The sequence below is a fragment of the Apodemus sylvaticus genome, chromosome 7 (genome assembly GCF_947179515.1).
Source record: "Apodemus sylvaticus chromosome 7, mApoSyl1.1, whole genome shotgun sequence".
NCBI lineage: Eukaryota > Metazoa > Chordata > Mammalia > Rodentia > Muridae > Apodemus > Apodemus sylvaticus.
Genome location: NC_067478.1, coordinates 83,345,816 through 83,360,070, shown reverse-complemented (window position 1 = coordinate 83,360,070; position 14,255 = coordinate 83,345,816). Strand labels below are relative to the sequence as shown.

Genomic DNA, 14,255 nt, shown 5'->3' with positions numbered 1-14,255 from the left:
TAGCCTTAACTGTCCTGGAACTTGCTTTGTAGACCAGGCTGGCCTTGAACTCACAGAGATAGGCCTACCTCTGCCTCCTAAATGCTGGGATTAAAGCTGTTCACTACCACCACAACTTGACTGACAATCAATTCTTGATTTATGGAAAATACAGATTTAGAAACAGTTTGGGCCAAAAAGCACTCCCTCTATACTTGGTCTCTCACGGTTACTAAAAATGACAGCTCACCACTTCTGCCTTCATTGTGTGTCTCCTCGGTGTCCACGTGTGCTTGCCTCTGCATAGGCCTGTCACTTAGCTCACCTCTGTTACTTATCAGCAACTATCTAATCTATAATACCCTCCCCTTTTGATGATGATGGTACAGAGACAACTGTCCTAAAGTTGCAGTCACCAGGGATTCCAGAAGGAATAAAACTTGCAAGGAAAGACTGCCCCTCCTGATGAGGGCAATCGTCCATGAGGGCTAGCCTGCATCCCAGAGTAGAAGGGCCATCTTGTAGAAGCCAGACTAATCCCCTCACATGATGACAGCTATGGGACTCCTTCAGATCACCTTGCAGAACAAGCACCAAGACAAATATCAATGAGGGCACATCTTGAGCCACACTGGTTCATTATTTACACCTCTTGTCCCTTGCCCCAATATCTCCTGTATTTAAACCTGAAGTTCAGTGCCACGTGGTGAAGTAAACCTATAAACCAAACATTCTGAAGTAGAGGGAGAAGAATCAAGTATTCCAGGCAGCCTGACAACACAACATCCTATCTCAAGCAAATCCCTAGGATTGGAGACACGATGCCTCAGAAGTCAATAGTGCTTACTGCTCCTGCAGAAGAATGAAGTTTGCTTCCTAGCATTCACATTGAGCACTACACAACTGCCTGTAACTCCCAACTGTGGGCATCTGACACCCCTGGAGTCTGTCTGTGGGTATCTGTTCACGTGTGCATATACTCAAGCATACACACATAAATAAGAATAAAAAGTCCTTATAAGCAGATGAACCTAAAGCTCGTGTTGGAACTCTTAAGATAATTTTAGCATTTCTGGGTCCCTTTATTATTCTTCCCAGTGTAGCCACATTGATTACATCTCTGCTTTTCTCTATCCCTAATCTCTTTAACTGGTATACTGGGATGAGTGACTGGGCAAAGCCTGGCAGAGCCTGGGTTTTTGCCCTGAACTCCAGTTCTATGCTGAGACGCAGTTGTTGGGTAATGGTCCTTGAGAAAAGAGGTGGGAGAAAATGCTAGAGAAACCCAAGATTCATAAATGATACCATCTTTCTGTATGAGACAGGGTGTCCCATGTCTCTGATATAGACCATCTTAGTCTGGAACTTTCAACCCTCCTGCCTCAGACTTCCAAGTACTGGGATTACAGGAAAGTAACACTATGCCTGGTTCATGACATCATCCCACAAAGAGGGATGCCTGCCTGAAAATGCTATAGGGATCCTCTAAATCCTGGAGCAGACAGAGGAGAAATGGCCATGGAAGGAACAAAGCTCCAAAGGCCTAGATTATAGGTTTAACAGAGAGTATTTACTGAAACAGAAACACAGCAATAAAAGTACAAAGCGGTAAGAAGAGGAAAGGATGAGAAAGTACAGCAAGAACATGGAGAAAAACCCTCAAGCAGTTGCAGGTACACACACAGATACAGTCTTAAGAGTCTGGTCGTGGGAAGGGGTGGGTGGGAGGACAGGGGGTGAGAAGGGGGCTTGTGGGACTTTCGGGGAGTGGGGGGCTAGAAAAGGGGAAATCATTTGAAATGTAAATAAAAAATATATCGAATTAAAAAAAAAAAAAAAGAGTCTGGTCGAGACAGACGCAAGCCAGGCCTACTGGCCTAGGTGTTAGAGAGAGAAACTTACTTGAGGTAAGTCAGATGAAGTTCTGCTTCTTTTTCTGCTTCTTCCAGTTTTAACACCAGCAACTCCTTCCGGCTCTCTAGTGACAGGATCTAAGGAATACACACACACACACACACACACACACACACACACACACATGCGCGCGCGCGCGAGTGAGAGATAAAGAGGGGGAGGGAAGGGAGTGGGGTAGGGAGAGAGAACGTGTTAACTTTACAATCTCAAAGTACCTGTAGTTAGAAGAAATATTTCTAGGCTTCTAATACTCTAGTGCCAAAACTATATAGCACCTGGGAGCACGAAACCCAGGCTCTGAAGACATTGTCTCTTCTTACCTCTGCTTTCCAGGCCCGCTCTGTCTCTTCCATAATATTCCGGTTGATTTCACCATCCTGGTTCTTGAGTCTATCCAGTTCCATTTCCCACACTTCTCTGTGCAGTGAGAAGCCAAGACCAAGGTTAAGGAAGGAAATGAAGTTTGCTGAGCAACACCAACACAAGAGGCAAACGCCAGGCTGTGCTGAGGGGTGATGTGAAGCCTCACTCCAGAGAGAGACAAATGGTGTGTAGAGTGGTCTCAATTCCAACAATGCCAACACAGGACATGCTCACTTCTCCACTTGCTTAAGTAAAGTTACCCAGTGCAGGAAAGGAGTATCTCTTTGAGCCCAAACTTAGCTGGGCATAGTAGCTCAATGCCTATAATCCTGGTCCTTGGAAGACTAAGGCAGGTGGATTACTTTGAGTTTTAGACCAGCCTAGACTATAATGTGAGACCCTGTTTCAAAGAAACAAAATCCCTTATGAGGCATAATGTTCCATGTTTTCAGAGCATTCAAAACTGTGGGTCTCTCAATGTGGGCTGTGAAGAACACAGGACCAAACGCTGGCTGGTTAATACTCACCTCTAACGAACACTCAGTGCAGCACTTATTACTAGCTAGCTGACGGATCTCTCCATTGCTGTAACTACAGTAAAATTCTTCTAAAGGGAAATGTGAACGGAGTGTGGCAGGTAGTTAAGGATTTTGGTAGTCATTCTAGTACTTGAGTGCTTTAAGACAAGAGGATTGCTACAAATTTAAGGACTGTCTAGGTTACACAACTATGTTTTAGGTCAGCTTGGGCTACAGAGTGAGATTCTATTTCAAAAAAGAAAATGTAATTCCATCATACCTAGCACATCTCTTCCATGTTACAATGCTTCCCACCACACTCCTGTCTCTAGGGTTGGTGATACTTACTTTCAGGATTAAGGTGACTAACTGTTCTGATTAGCCTAGCACTGAAATATCTCCTAAAAGATGGGGCTTTATGTGTTAAACTGAGACAGCTGACCCTCTTACTCAGGACTAAAGAAGCCATTGTGGAAAAGACCAGGAGAATTTTCTCATATTACACTTGACTGTGAGCTAAAAGCATGGGCTACTCAGGTTCATGGAAAGAATGAAATGAACATGCTTTAAGTTTTCTTCAATGCACTTTAAAAAGGTAAAAGACAATAGTTTGGGAAGAGTTACTAAGAGAAATGTTCATACTTTTCTCTATTGAGAGAAGTCATTTTATTGTTCTTTTCTGATAACCTTAAATATTTAAAGCACAATCCATTCTTTCTCTTCCTTTCTTAGTTGGTTTTGTCCTTAAAGACAGGGTCTCGTATGTAGCTCTAGCTGTCCTGGAACTTATTATATAGACCAGATTGGCCAAAATGTCAGAGATCCACCTGTTTCTGCTTTCTAAATACTGGAAACAAACACCTGCCACACCACATCTATAGTCTTTTTTAGTTTTGTTTTGTCAGAGGCTCATTCTCTCACAGTCTTGTTCAGGACCCCGTTCTTCTCCATACATCCCTGCCCTCTGAGATGCTGGGTATACTTACTGCATACACACTCATTCACTTATTGACATAAATCTGCATTGGACTTCTACTGACAGGTTCTGCTCCTCTAACAGACCTGAGGAGGTATGCCACATGATCTCCAAATTAACTTCTGTCAAGAAGAATTCTCTAGTTGTTCTTTAAAATCTTCTAGGTAGCTATAACTTCTTGGAAAACGCATAAGCCTCCAAAGCTGGAATCTTCTCACGTAAGAATGTGTTGATCAGGGCTAGAGAGATAGTTAAGAGGTTAAGAGCAGTGGCTGCTCTTCCAGAGGTCCTGAGTTCAATTCCCAGCAATCACATGGTGGCTCACAAACATCTTTAATGGGATCCAATGCTCTCTTCTGGTGTATCTGAAGACAACTACAGTGTACTCGTATACATAAAATAAATAAATCTTAAAAAAAAAAAAGGAAAGAATGTGTGGAACACTTTGTGGAGGACTGTGATGTCCCACCATCTTTCTTTGACAGTGGGTTAATTATAGGAGAGCACAGACAGACAGCAGCCTTCTGTGTCTGCTGATATCCTTGAAGATGACAGATGTTCAAGGAACAATCTGTCTTTTACTAAATACATATGTCAACCACATATGTATTTATATATGTACATACATATTAGAAAATCCTCTTATACCTATGGGAAGTTCCACATATTCACAAACAAAAATTCTTTCCCTTTGGGCATTTGACCACAACAGGCATAGAGAACTACTGGTCAGACAACAAAAATGGGTAGGAGGGGCTGGCAAGACTCTCAGTGGGTAAAGGTTTTTGCTGCTAAGTCTGATGACTAGAGTTTAATCTCTAGGACCCACACAGGAGAAGGAGAGAAACCACTTCTGCACGCTGTCCTCTGACCTCCACACATATGCTTGTACACACACACACTGGCTTACTTAGCGTTTCTACCATCTATGATAAACCACCATTGACCATTTAGGGGGCTTATACTTCCATATCACAGTCCATCACTGACAGAAGTCAGGGCAGGAACTGATACAGAGGCCATAGAAGAATTCTCTTTACTAGCTTGCTCAGCCTGCTTTCTAATAGCATCCAGGACTACCAGTTCAGGAGTGGTACCACCAACAAGGGGTTGCGTCCACCTACATCACTAATTAAGAAAATGAACTATAGTAGCATTTTCCTAATTGAGAATCTCTCGCTGGGCAGTGGTGATGCACACCTTTAATCCCAGCACTTGGGAGGCAAAGGCAGGTGGATTTCTGAGTTCGAGGCCAGACTGGTCTACAGAGTGAATCCCAGAATAGCCAGGGCTATACAGAGAAACCCTGTCTCGAAAAACCAGAAAAAAAAAAAAAAAAAGAGTCCCTCTTCCCGAATGACTCTAGCTTGTGGCTGACATAAAACTAGCCAGTACACACACCCAACCAAACAAACCAACAAACAAACAAGTAAGTGTAATAACGTTTTTACTAATGAAAAAACTTGGCAGAGGCTGGAGAGACAGCTGCTCTTCCAGAAGAGCTGGGTCGGTTTCCAGTGCTCACATGTTGGCTCACAACCATCTAACTTTGACTCTAAGGAAATCACTGCCCTCTCTGGCTTCCCAGGTATTATATACAAGTGATTCACAGCTATATATGCTAGGAAAGTCCCCATACAGATAAAATAAAATTAAAATTGAATAAGTGGGCAAGTTTCAAACAGTGATAAAAATACTCAGCTTTCTTATATGCTAGCTCCATTATAACATAACCATCAAATTTTCAAATAATTCTTTATGTAAAACACATACAAAACAACATTGTTTACAGAGTAAAGGTGCTTGACACCAAGTCTGAAGCCCTGAGTTCAATCCTTGGAACTTTCTTTCTTTTTTTTGGTTTTTCGAGACAGGGTTTCTCTGTGTAGCCCTGGCTGGAGCTCACTCTGTAGACCAGGCTGGCCTCGAACTCAGAAATCCGCCTGCCTCTGCCTCCCAGAGCACTGGGATTACAGGCATGTGCCACCACTGCCCGGCTCCTTAGTTTTATTCTTTATCATAGAAGCCAAACAAATTTTAAAAATTTTAGAAAACAAAAATAATATAGTGTTCCCAACTGTTCGGTACTGTTTATATGACAAATTACTTAATCTCTATAGACATCCATTTCTCCATTCATAAAAACAACAGTATTTGCATAATGGTTGTGATGAAAAAGTGTATGTCACTGCTTTCTGAGAAAGGACATGTAAAGAATTAGCTATGTGTGGTGATTCACACTGTGATCCCAGCAGCTGGGAGGCTGAGGCAGGAGATTTGCTATGCGTTTGATGTTAGCCTCAACTATATAATGAACTTTGGTTCAGACTGAATGAAAGTATAAGTCCCCGACTCAAAAAACACAATGTTTTTAATAAGATATCTACCATATGCAAACTAACACAAAATTATTTGATTGTCTGTTAGTATTGCTGGAATCGAACCTAGGGTTTTGTCTGTGCTAGGCAAGTGCTATAAAACTAAAACTATCTTCTGCCCGTATTAATTTTTTTAAAAATATGGAACACTTCATAAACTTGCATATCATCCTTGCACAAGGGCCATACTAATCTTCTCTGTATCGCCCTAAGTTTAGTAAATACGCTGCCTAAGAAACAAGCATTAAATGCTGTTTTGTTAAGATGTATTCATTTACTTATCAGAGACAGGGTTTCATTACATAGCCATAGCTAGGTAAGAATGTGCTCTGTAGACCAGGCTGGCCTCAAATTCACAGAGATCAACCTTGCCCGTACCTCTGGGTTACATGGGTGGCATATACCACCACACCTGGCACGATTCATTTATTTTATTTTTTATGAGTATGATTGTTTTGCCGGCATATGTGTCTGAGCACTCCATTCCTACAGAAGGATCAGACTCTGGAATTGCAGTTACAAACAACTGGTAGGTACCCTGTTGGTGCTGGAAACAGAACCCACCTCCTTCAAGAACAGTCCTTAACTACAGAGCCATCTCTCCAGCACCCAAAATCTTATTTTTTAAGTTAAGTTTGAATTTTAAGCTCAACTTCTCATAACCACACTACATATAAAAAGGTTAACTATTACAGTCAACCTTTTGACTGTAATAGTTACAGATGGGTGGGTCACATCTGTAATCCCAATACTGGGGAAGTTAAGATGGGAAGATTTCCATGAGCTTGGCACTAGTTTGGACTATAGCTAGCCTGAGCTACAGTGGAAGAGCCTGTCTCAAAAAGCAAAACAAGGAGGTGGGGAAGCTAGGGAGATGGCTCAGTAGGTAAAGCACTCGCCATGCAAGGATGAAAATTAAAATGCTCAGAGGGTTAGGGTTAGGGTTAGGGTTAGGGTTAGGGCAGCAGCAGTAGTGTGTATCTGTAACCACAGCACTCTTACAGAGAGATGGGAAGGAGTACCTGGAGGCTTACAGGCTAGCTGGAAAAAACAACAGAGGAAGCAAACAAACAAGGAAGGCAAGAACTGAGACTATAAGTTGTTCTCTGACCTCCACATCCATACAACGCCATAAACACATGAACACAGACACACGTACTAAGATGTTTAAACACTAAAAAAAGTCCCCCATATTTGTGTGTGTATAATATATAATATATATAATATTCAGACATATGTACATATGTGTAAATGCATACACACACACACATACACAAGCACAAAACCAAAGACAAAACAAAACTTGTGATATAATAGTCCAGGCCTAGGGAGGTGGCTCAGCAGTTGAAAGCACTGGATGCTCTTACAGAGAACCCAGGTTCAGGTCCCAACACCAACATGGTGGCTCACAACCATCCATAACTCTAGTTCTAGAAGAGCTGATGCCCTCTTCTGACCTCCATGAGCACCAGGTATGCTTGTGGTACACAGATACACATGTAAGCAAAATACTCATATGCATAAAAATAATAATAAATCTAAAAATGGTTTTTAAAAAAAGACAGAAATTGCTGTCCATTATGCAGGTCTACCATTACCAACTTAAGATTTTCCTTGTTATTATTTTTAAAATCTGGATGACTATGTGGGTGTGTGCATACATGTGTATATGGGTGTTTTGTCTATATGTATGCCTGTGTAACATGTACAAGAAGTATCTTTAGAGGCCAGAAAAGGGCACTGGATTCCCCGGGACGTGTTTGTGAGCAGCCATGTGGGTCCTCTGGAAGAGCAACCAGTGACTGAAGAGCCATGTCTCCAGCTCCTTCCTTGTCATCTTCAATTTCACAATTGTAAATAATGCCGCAGCAAGTGTCTCTGTGTGACTAACACAAGCTAATGACAAAAGTGATGCAGTTAGACACGAGAAGAGGGTAAGCCAGGCAAGCCACAAGCTCTGGACTGAGACCAGCTGGGCGCCACTCCCAACCTCACTACTCTACACTACTTGGCCAGTGAGTTTTTCTCTGCCTTGATTCCATAAAGTATAAAGTGGGAAGAACACAGGAATAAACCTTTTATAGCACCACTATGTGGACTAAATGAGTTAGCATTAGCAAAATGCCTAAGATGGTCCCTAACAAACAGTAAGAGCTTTATAAATGTCAATTACCATTTGTGTTAAAACAGCTTTCCTCAGAGAACCTAAAATACAAATATGTCGATCATCATCCAGGCACACTATCACATACCTTTAACCTCAGTACTTGGAAGGCAGAGACAGGAGGGTCTCTGTGAATTTGACATGAGCTTAGTCTATATAGCCAGGGCTACATAATAAGACTCCGACTCAAAAACAAAACTAAACCTCATTTTCCCTCTGACAAGTGGCAGTAGGAATACTTCCTTGGAATAAGGGGGCAAATGACAAGTGCCCCAGGAAATACCTCTGACTATTAGAGGCACAGATAAGAATTAGGATCTCTGAGAATTGCAGAATTGTGCAGAATTGCGGTGCCCTCTAGATAAGGGCGAAAAAGCAGAGCAGAACCAAAACAGTGGAGAGTCAAGTCACAGATGTTTATTTCCTGATCTCAGACAACATTTTATAAAATCTTTCCCTTTGTTTTTGGTGTGTGGGTGCTCCAATACAGATCTCATGTAATTCTGGCTTGCCTCAAACTCATTATGTATAGGAGACTGACCTTGAAGTCCAGATCATCCTGCCTCCACCTCCTAAGTACCAAGAATATAAGCTAAAACCACCAAGCTGGCCTTGAAACCAGTTTCTCAAATCAAGGCAACTACACAGACTGGTTAGATATAGAAAAACATTAATGGGATGAATTCTCCATTGATTCAACATCTTTAAGAGTAGACTCAATGTGCTAGACATCTCAAAACGTATAGATGCTTTTCCAGTAGTTTGCTTGGTGAACAAAAGAGACAAGGCCTATGTGGGCAGAACTAGCCAAATGTGCAAAGGACAAGGGGCAAGGGCCCAGAATCCCAGCAGAATGAAAGCAGGCAACGGGCACAGAGCCCTGGAGAGGGAGCTGCACTTTTCTTTTTTTTCTTTTTTTTTTCTTTTTTTTTTTAAATATTTATTTATTTATTATATGTAAGTACACTGTAGCTGTCTTCAGATGCCAGAAGAGGGTGTCATATCTCTTTATGGATGGTTGTGAGCCACCATGTGGATGCTGGGATTTGAACTCATGACCTTTGAAAGAGCAGCCGGTACTCTTACCCACTGAACCATCTCTCCAGCCCAGAGCTGCACTTTTCAAAGTGTAGGCAGGGTCCCTAAATTTATTAAAGGCCCACTCCACAGAGCTAAAACTTGAAGCCTAAATTTGTAAGCTTGAAAGAAAAGAAACAAAGAAAGGGGTGAGGGAGAGAGAGAAGAAGAGAGAGGAAGAGAGAGAGAGAGAGAAGCAAGCAGCAAACCAGCAAGCAAGCCAGGTGGTAAGCACACCTTTAATGCAGCACTGGGGAGGCAGAGGCAGGGGCAGGCAGCTCTCCAGCTTGAGGCCAGCCTGGTCTACAGAATGAGTTCCAGGATAGCCAGGGCTACAAAGAGAAACTCTGCCCTGAAAATCCAAAAATAAATAAGAAGCAGGGGGGGATGAGGGGTGGCTGGGAGCGGGGAGCAGATGGACTAGACAGGACAGACAGCTAGAAAGGTATTTACTTTTTTCATTTTCATTCTTTGACAAACTGACACTGGACTTTTCCTGAGAATACATAACATGTGACAGTATCCTCATTCTTGTGACTAATAGAATATATGCTTTTGTATTTTTCTGATTTTAGCCATTTTCTTCTTTGGTGAAGAAGGGTCTGTTTGTTCTTGAAGTTTTATTTTTATTATGTGTATGCATATGTCACATGTGTGAGGATGTCCATGGAAGCCTGGGATCTGGAGCTACAAGCAGTCATGAACCACTCTACATGGGTGCTAGGAATCGAACCTGGGTCCTCTGCAGAGCAGCAAGCAGTCTTGACTGCTGAGCTATCATTCCAGCCTGAGATTTTAAATTTTTGTATAAAAAACCCTATCAACACTCAGAAGATCTACAAAAAGTTGAGCCAATATTTAATAAATTGTGTGCGGTGTTATCAAATCAACTATGGGCCTGCTCAATGGATAAAAATTATTTTAAGAGACCCTGAGATTGCATAGCTGTACGGTGAAGGGAGGCCCTTGAACTTTCCCTTGTAAGAGCTAAAGCAGCAACCTGTAGAGAGCAAGCTCCATGGAGTGCTCACGGGGTGCTCACGGGGTCCTCCCGGAAGGAAGAGAGCAAGCTCCATGGAGTACTCACGGGGTGCTCACGGGGTCCTCCCGGAAGGAAGAGAGCAAGCCTCTTCTTTAGGAGAGTTAAGGGCCCATCCAGTACATGGCAGGCCAGAGGGAGAAGGCTCTTCTCTCTGTTATCATTGTTTGAAACATGGTCTCTCCACTGAACCTACAGCTCAAACATTAGCTAGGCCATCTAGCTGGCAAACTCCAGGGATCTGCGTCTCTCTGCTCCCCCAGTGTGGGGCTGAGGGGGATGTTACGGAGGCCAAGGCAGGCTTTTCACATGAGCGCTGCGGATACAGACTCAGGTCCTGTGTTTGCACAGGAAAAACTGAGATACCCCCACCCCCGCCCCCAGTCCTCCTGTTTTTCAGACAGGGTCTCTCTGCTACATTGGCTGGCCAATGAACTGCAGGGATCTTCTTGCCTCACTGACCCTATCCCCCAGCACTAGGGCTACAGATGTGTGCTGTCAACCCTGGCGTTTAGTAGTTGCTGAAAATCTCAACTCAGGTCCTCATGCATTCCTGCACTTTCCATACTAAACCACCTTCCCGGCCCACATTCTCATCTACTGAAGACTCATTTTTATTCCCACAAAGCACTAAGAGCCTGTCCTCACTCCTCTCTAAGGATGGTGATGACTCACTCCATCCCTAGAGAAACACACTGTGGAGAGAAACACACTCCAAGAAAGCCAAGGTCCTGACTTCAATCAGCAGAACCACATAAAAATGCCGATCATGCTGAATGTCTTCAATCCCAGCATTTGGGAGGCAGAGGCAGGTGTGCAAGGCCAGCCTGGTCCACAATGCAAGTCCAGGTCAGCCATGGGTGGAGTAGACACTTGTACTCGTAGCACTGGGTAGGGAAGGTAATAGATCTCTGGGGCTCACTGTCCAGCCAGTCTAGCCTAAATGATCAACTTCAAGCCAAAGAGACCCTCTCTGAAAGGAGGTGGATGATGTAATGATATCTGAGGTCTGTCTGTCTGTGTCTGTCTGTCTTTCTCTGTCTCTCTGTCTGTCTCTGTCTCTCTCTCTCTCTCTCTCTCTCTCTCACACACACACACACACACTCCCTAGAAGCATTTTTCTCTCCTCCTATCTTTGCCTAAGAAGATGATACAGAACCTCAGATCCTAACCCTGGGAGTTCCTGGTTCAAGTAGTTCTCTCCTGTGTATACACACTGCACACTCAAATAAACTGGTTCTTCTCCCTATTGATCTGGGAATTTAATTAACCCAAAAAGGGATCAGAAAGAAAGTTAACCCTTAACTAAGTAGGTAAGAGACCCACTCAAGCTTGAAGGCGTTGTGCTGTGTGCCTATACCCTAGCACTCTAAGGTGCAGCGGTGTGTGCCTATACCCTAGCACTCTAAGGTGCTGCGGTGTGTGCCTATACTCTAGCACCGTGGAGGCAAAGGCAGAAGGGATGCCATAGTTTGAGGCCAACCTGGTCTACCCAGCAAGCTCCAAGTCAGCAGGGACTTTAAAGTGAGACTGTTTCAAAAAGCAAACTAAACAAACCAGCAGGAATGTAAACCAATAGGCAGTGACCACAAGGCTGCACCTGCTGCTACTCTGGAGGCCCCATTTGGGTGTCTCAAGTTTAAACTTTGCCTGGCCTACAGAGTAAGTTTAAAGCCAGCCTTATCAACAGAGAGACCTTGTCTCAAAATCACAAAACTAGGCTAAGAATACAGCCCAATGGTATATTCACACACACACACATCACCACCACCTGACCCCACCTCACCCTACCCCACCCACCCCCAACTGATTTTTTTATTGAATAGAGCAATTCAAAACAATTATCAAATTATTCAGATCCACTTCATCACTAAGTTTTAACAAAGTGACCTGGTAATAGGCTTTAGCATACAAAAGAATACCTACAGTCATATTTAGAAGCCATTAAAATACCTCTTGGTCTTCTAGTTCACCTATATACTACAATTTTCTCCAGACTTCAACAAAAAACACTTGTAATCAATTAAATTTATAAAAACTTAAGTTTTTTTTTTAACTAAAGAGACATATAAGCATCTAAACAATGTTATTTTTCTAAATGAACCAATGTCATTTTTTTAAATTAACCTGTAAAGCAATTTTCATGATAAAACATACTTTATGTTAACATATAAGTATTATGTCATTTTAAAATAAACGACATGAATATATTTTTGCCTTAATCTCTAGCTCAGTGAATACGGATAGACAAAATAGAAACAAATGTTATCTAGAGTCCTTGTTAACTCTTCATATATAAAGGCTCAGGCCATAGTGACACATGCCTGGAATGCCAGTCTCAGCTACATACTGAGTTCAAGACTAGCCTGGGCTATCTTTGACATAAGACTATGTCAAAAAGAAAAAGAAAACAAAGTTCCTGGCCCTAAGTGTCTCGGCCTCTCTGCCGTCGTCCTCTCTCCGTCAGCCTCACCCACTTACAGCATGTGGCTGTGCCCTCATTCTCTACCTTTCACAATGCACTCGGCTTGGTCTGCATTTTGCTTCACTGTTGTATTCCGCTCTTTGAGACAGTGTGGTGTAACACATATAAAAGCTGGGCACTTCGGGGTACACACACCTGACACTGTCCTCTGAGAGCTACACTCACACACATGCACAAAGATTAAAACAAAACTGGGGAATCAAGGACCTAGGAGAAGCAGAAGTACAAGTACTTAAGGTCAGTTGCTGCTGCACAGTGAAACTGAGGCCAGTTTAACAAGACTGTAATCCAAGCCAGTGGTCAGGAGGACAGAAAGATAGTAAGTTCCAGGTTAGCCCTGGCTACATATGGAGGACCTTAAACGAAACAGAGTCTTGAGTGAAGCTGTTAGCATTATTGTAGCTATTCAATCAGAGGGAAGAGAAGTTAGTTAGAGTTGCTTAAAAGACTGGAGAGTTGGGGCTGGAGAAGTGGCTCAGCAGTTAAGAGCACTGAGTGCTCTTCCAAAGGTACTGAGTTCAATTCTCAGCAACGACATGGTGGCTCACAGACATGGTGGCTCCGTAATAGGATCTGATGCCCTCTTCTGGTGTGTCTGAAGACAGCTTGTGTGTGTGTGTGTGTGTGTGTGTGTGTGTGTGTGTGTGTGTGTGGAGAGAGAGAGAGAGAGAAAGAGAGAGAGAGAGAGAGAGAGTGTGTGTAGAGAGTACACAGCAAAAGGATATCAGGGCCTAGACAAAACTATAGACCAAAACTATAGTTCGTTAAGATCTCACATGCTCCATGTCTCTGGGTGTCTATATTTCATCTTCCCCAGATCAGCTGTGAAGACTGTGGCAGAGCCAACTCTGCCCTGGGTAGTCTGCTAGCTGTTCTATCACTGTCAACTCAAAGGACAATGCTCTTCTGGGAAGACTCTGCAAAACTGTTTGAGAATGATCAGTCTCACCCACCTGCGAACAGTTCACCAGATTCTAAACAGAGCTGTCTACCTTCCAGTCCATCTCCCTAATACTCCTTTGCATGTGGAGGTGCCACAGTTACTGTTTTTCACTTTAGAAAATAAATCAGTAAGTGATCTTGCTGCTTACTTTTTACTTATCATACATATTTACAACACCCAAGTTCATCTCAATAAAGAAAAAAACTGTCACCAGCATTTAAATAACATTATCACAGAATTCACAATTGTGAGTTTTCAAGCACGTGATTTCAAACAACTTGGAAAACTGAGAATGCAATTAAATTCAAGGTCCATTTTGCTCATTACAGTATCAAGAAGAGGAGATGATCACTGGATAATTCCTTCATAAGGGGCAACAGTGTACCATTGGTGGTACTGACCAGCATAACCATTCAACA

At 42.8% G+C, this 14,255-nt stretch overlaps 1 protein-coding gene and 1 non-coding gene across 6 annotated transcripts in view; both read right to left on the bottom strand.

The window, feature by feature from the left end:
* Rnf214 (ring finger protein 214) overlaps positions 1–14,255 on the bottom strand; it is a 38,204-nt gene that overhangs the window by 5,583 nt on the left and 18,366 nt on the right. For all 5 annotated transcript variants that reach the window (XM_052188436.1, XM_052188438.1, XM_052188439.1 and 2 more), the window contains exons 7-8: positions 2,214–2,310; positions 1,882–1,970 (exon numbers count right to left, since the gene is read on the bottom strand). In XM_052188436.1, the coding sequence (XP_052044396.1) occupies positions 1,882–1,970; positions 2,214–2,310 (186 nt within the window). The remainder of the gene's footprint in view (positions 1–1,881; positions 1,971–2,213; positions 2,311–14,255) is intronic.
* LOC127690253 (U6 spliceosomal RNA) lies at positions 6,264–6,373 on the bottom strand. Its single transcript, XR_007978991.1, has one exon. It is a non-coding gene; the product is annotated as a U6 spliceosomal RNA (small nuclear RNA).